Genomic DNA, 3,749 nt, shown 5'->3' on the forward strand with positions numbered 1-3,749 from the left:
CTCTCTCTCTCTCTCTCTCTCTCTCTCTCTCTCTCTCTCTCTCTTCTCACAGCCCACCTGTCTCGCTCGTTGACTTAAACAACATGATAAGGTCAGTATAACATTTTAAACATTTGTATTCAGACGTGCTAACAGTGCGAATAATTCTGTAATGAGTAATTTATTATAATCTATTATCTCGTCGCACTGTCAACATCTTCCATCAAACGTCCTCTTTTACACAATCCATTCTTATACACGCCATGGATCCTCGGTAGAAACGAGATATTATCCTATAACAAAGAAATATTATAACACAAAGAGAAAAACCCCCAACAATAACAACTAATCATTTTCTTTCTCAGGATCACGAATTTTCTGCCTCTTCTTCTTGTTCTTTAACCTCTTCCTCGTCTTCATTATCCCCTCCTTTGACAATCGCCGCCTCTTCAGTGATGAAGAACCTCACCTCTTTACTGGATTTACAGCCTTCTTCTTCTTCTTCTTCTTCTTCTTCTTCTTCTTCAGAATTGTTCATTTCCGGTGTCTCTTCAACCACAGAATCTTTTGCCCCAACTTCTTCTTCTTCTTGTGTTTCGTCCTTCTCAACGTTCTCATTCACTTCTTCATCATCAGTTTTGACATTGCCGTCTTCTCTCTCCGTCTCCCCAGCATCCCCGACAACGCCCTCGCCAGAGGTCTCGCCTTGTAGCAAACCAATCTCTTCTGCTGCCTTTGCTTCATTTGGCGCTTCGGACATTCCTGCAGTTGGGGACTTGGTTCGTTCGACTTTGACCTCTGTATTGTCTTCCCCTGTCTCACCAGCTGCCTGTTCGCTTTCTTCTCCTTCCCGCGGTAATTCCTCTTCTGCGTGGTCTGCTTCATCAACAATTACCCCTGTCTCCTCTTCCTCCTCTGTCTTTTCTTCTTCATTTCTACCTTCTCCACCAGCAGCTGGCTCAGTGTCAGGACTTTCTTCTCCTCTCTCTGTCCCTTTCTTTGTCTCCTTGCATTCTTCCGTGTTTTCCAGTTCATTATCTCCTCTTTCATCAGTTCCTCGTACGTCAACCACAACCCTCGGCAAACTCATCTCTTTTTCCTCTTCCTCCTCCTCCTCCTCCTCCTCCTCTCCTCCCTCGTCACCCTCCTTCGCTCCAACCGTCTCCTTCGGAACATCTTCACCTCTCACTTCTTCCCCAAGCTCAGTTTTATCTTTCTCTTTCTCACCAACCGTCTCCACCACCTTCTCCTCTTCCACCTCTTCAGGTTTCTCCTCCTCTTCTTGTTTCTCCTCCTCCTCTTCTTTCATCTCCGTCGCTTCGTCCTTGATGGGCGCCAAGCTGTTGGGTGTGGGCGGGGGTTGGTTGACCACGTAGATCTCGTCCTCCGCCGCTCCCCGCATCTGATGCGCGCTGTCCTGTCGCTGCATTCGGGCGATCCTCATGTCCAAGTCTTTGCCCAGACCGATAGGAAGTCGACTCCCTGGAAATAAAAGATCGAGAAGACATGCACGAATTACAGTTGGTTGAACCTGCTCTGATGACAACCTGTCCAAGACAAGCACTTGTACAAATGACCACTCCCCATTCCCCTACCCCCCCTCCCTTTTTTCTTCTCTCCTTTTTCTCTTTATTAGGGTAATTATGTTGTTATTTATGTATTATTTATTTATTCATTTATTCATTTATTCATTTATTTATAAAATAAATAATGTCACTTCTCAAGAAGACTGCCAGTCTAAGAAGACCACTTTTCTTCTCGCCAGTGGGTGGTCGTCTTTGACAGGTTTGACTGTGATCCAATTATGTTGCAATAACGATTGTTGCCAGATTCCTTTTTCTGTAAAACTACCACTGATCCTCATAATATGATAGAATTTATCTATTTCAACCGATAAAGATTGTTATTTAACGGAAAGCTATAAACTTTTAACAAGGCTATGACTCTGAATAACTCTAACCTCTAACTAGGCTGTTAACACATTTGGCCTTAAGAGAACGTGTCATATTAAAGAGCATCCGATTAAAATAAATATCGTTCCTTGTTTTACATACCGTATATAAATTTAAAACCATAGCTATTTCGCATATTATGTCACGCGTATTTGAGTAGGACGACTCAAGTCGTAACCTAATACGGGGTGCCCACTACAGAATATGAGACCGACCGATCGACTCGGTCGCCTAAAAAAACAAACGTGTTTGTTTTCAGTTTCGGGCGATCGACCTGATCCAGCCGTAGTGGGCACCCCGTATAAGAATCACAAAGTTCTATCTGCTCAGTAGCCTACCTAGATCTAGTTTTGAGAAATTTGACTATAAAAATCTTGAGTTTCACAACATGCCACACTTAAAAAAACCCAACAATTCTTTGAATATCTTGATAACGACTCTGAATAAACTTCCGATTTTGATAGGGAAGATAGAACATTAATTGTTTCTGACCTTCACCACGGGAAAACAAAATTTCAGATAAAACCTTGCAATTCTAAAGAAGCGATATGTGACCCGATCCAACTGAAAGTGGAGATCCCAGATGCGCATACTAGGTCAAGTGATGTCCTCCTAATGTAGGTTAGGGCTTAACTCTTTATCTCCGGAAAGCCGCTCCCTGCAGCTCGCGTCGGAACTGCTGCTGTGTCGGTGAGCCGCTGACAGCGACTCGGGCACATGTATACCTTTACGACGACCTCGACATCAAATCATTTAACTTTTTCGGCAATTACAAAAAAAGGGTATCTTTTTTCGGGATTTCTTTCATTAGACGAAAAACTATCGAAATAGGTTCACTTGTTTTGATTTAAAGATCAATTTAGTGACGTTTTCGTCATTTTTAGAATGGTACCAAAAACGGGAGGGTGCAGTGGCGGAGCGATTAGTGCGCTCGTCTCCGAAGCGGAAAGTCAGGGTTCGAGCCTCGGTTCGGACTCGGATTGTTTTCGCCCCCTCCTGCCCTCGTAGCAGTAATGGGTAACTGACTTCGAGTTGGGAAAGTAAAGGCGGCGTGGAAAGGAACTGGCCACCCTACCACAATATTATTATGCCGAAGGTCCAGGAAGTTGTCTCACTAACAAGGCAATCTTCAATGTACGGATCGGATGTGGGAACAACTTTACTTTTTTTTTTAAAAACCAAAAATGGGCCTCGGCATGCATAGCGGGTTTGCCACATACGGAGTCTATACAGAGTTAAGTTTACTTTAACCGAGCGTCCATAGTTACGTACGTACCAACGACATTGAGCTTGGTTTGTTTTCTCTTGATGTTCTCCGCGCTGTGGGGGTGTGGGCGACGCCCCTTCTTTTTCTCCGGCCACAGAGGGCGACTTGTCGTAGGGAGGGGCCGTCGCTCCGGGGGAGGGGCCGTCAGGGGGCGTCGGCGGGCGCTGTTGGGTGGGGTTCTGGAGGCGGGAGCCGAGCGAGGGGATTCTGAAATGTACGTACGTATGAAAATACACATTTTGATGTAATGATACAATTTGGGCAATGATTGTAATGAAGTACCCACTTGTTTGATCAAACTTTTCAAAAGTGGAATAAATTTCTTTTCAGAAAAATACTTGCTTTTCTGATTCATTACGTTTTTATTTAGACTTTATTTAGGTTCTTAAAATTTTGAATAGAGTTGACAAAAATATTTTGTAGTGACAAAAGTCTATGGTTCCTCTTATGTCCGTTGGCTGAGACTGAGAGGGAGAAGGTGAGAGAAAGAAAGATAGATAGGTAGATGGATTGATAACAAGAGAGAGAGAGAGAGAGAGAGAGAGAGAGAG

General features: G+C 43.9%; 1 protein-coding gene across 1 annotated transcript in view; it reads right to left on the reverse strand.

The window, feature by feature from the left end:
* The window catches only part of LOC118478031 (ABC transporter F family member 4-like), a gene marked incomplete in the record, with an annotated part of 17,827 nt that continues 14,078 nt past the window's right edge, over positions 1–3,749 (reverse strand). The window contains 2 exon segments of the mRNA XM_035970924.1: positions 1–1,461; positions 3,208–3,405. Coding sequence (XP_035826817.1) covers positions 347–1,461; positions 3,208–3,405 — 1,313 coding nt within the window.

This window comes from Aplysia californica, unplaced genomic scaffold (assembly GCF_000002075.1).
Source record: "Aplysia californica isolate F4 #8 unplaced genomic scaffold, AplCal3.0 scaffold00339, whole genome shotgun sequence".
NCBI lineage: Eukaryota > Metazoa > Mollusca > Gastropoda > Aplysiida > Aplysiidae > Aplysia > Aplysia californica.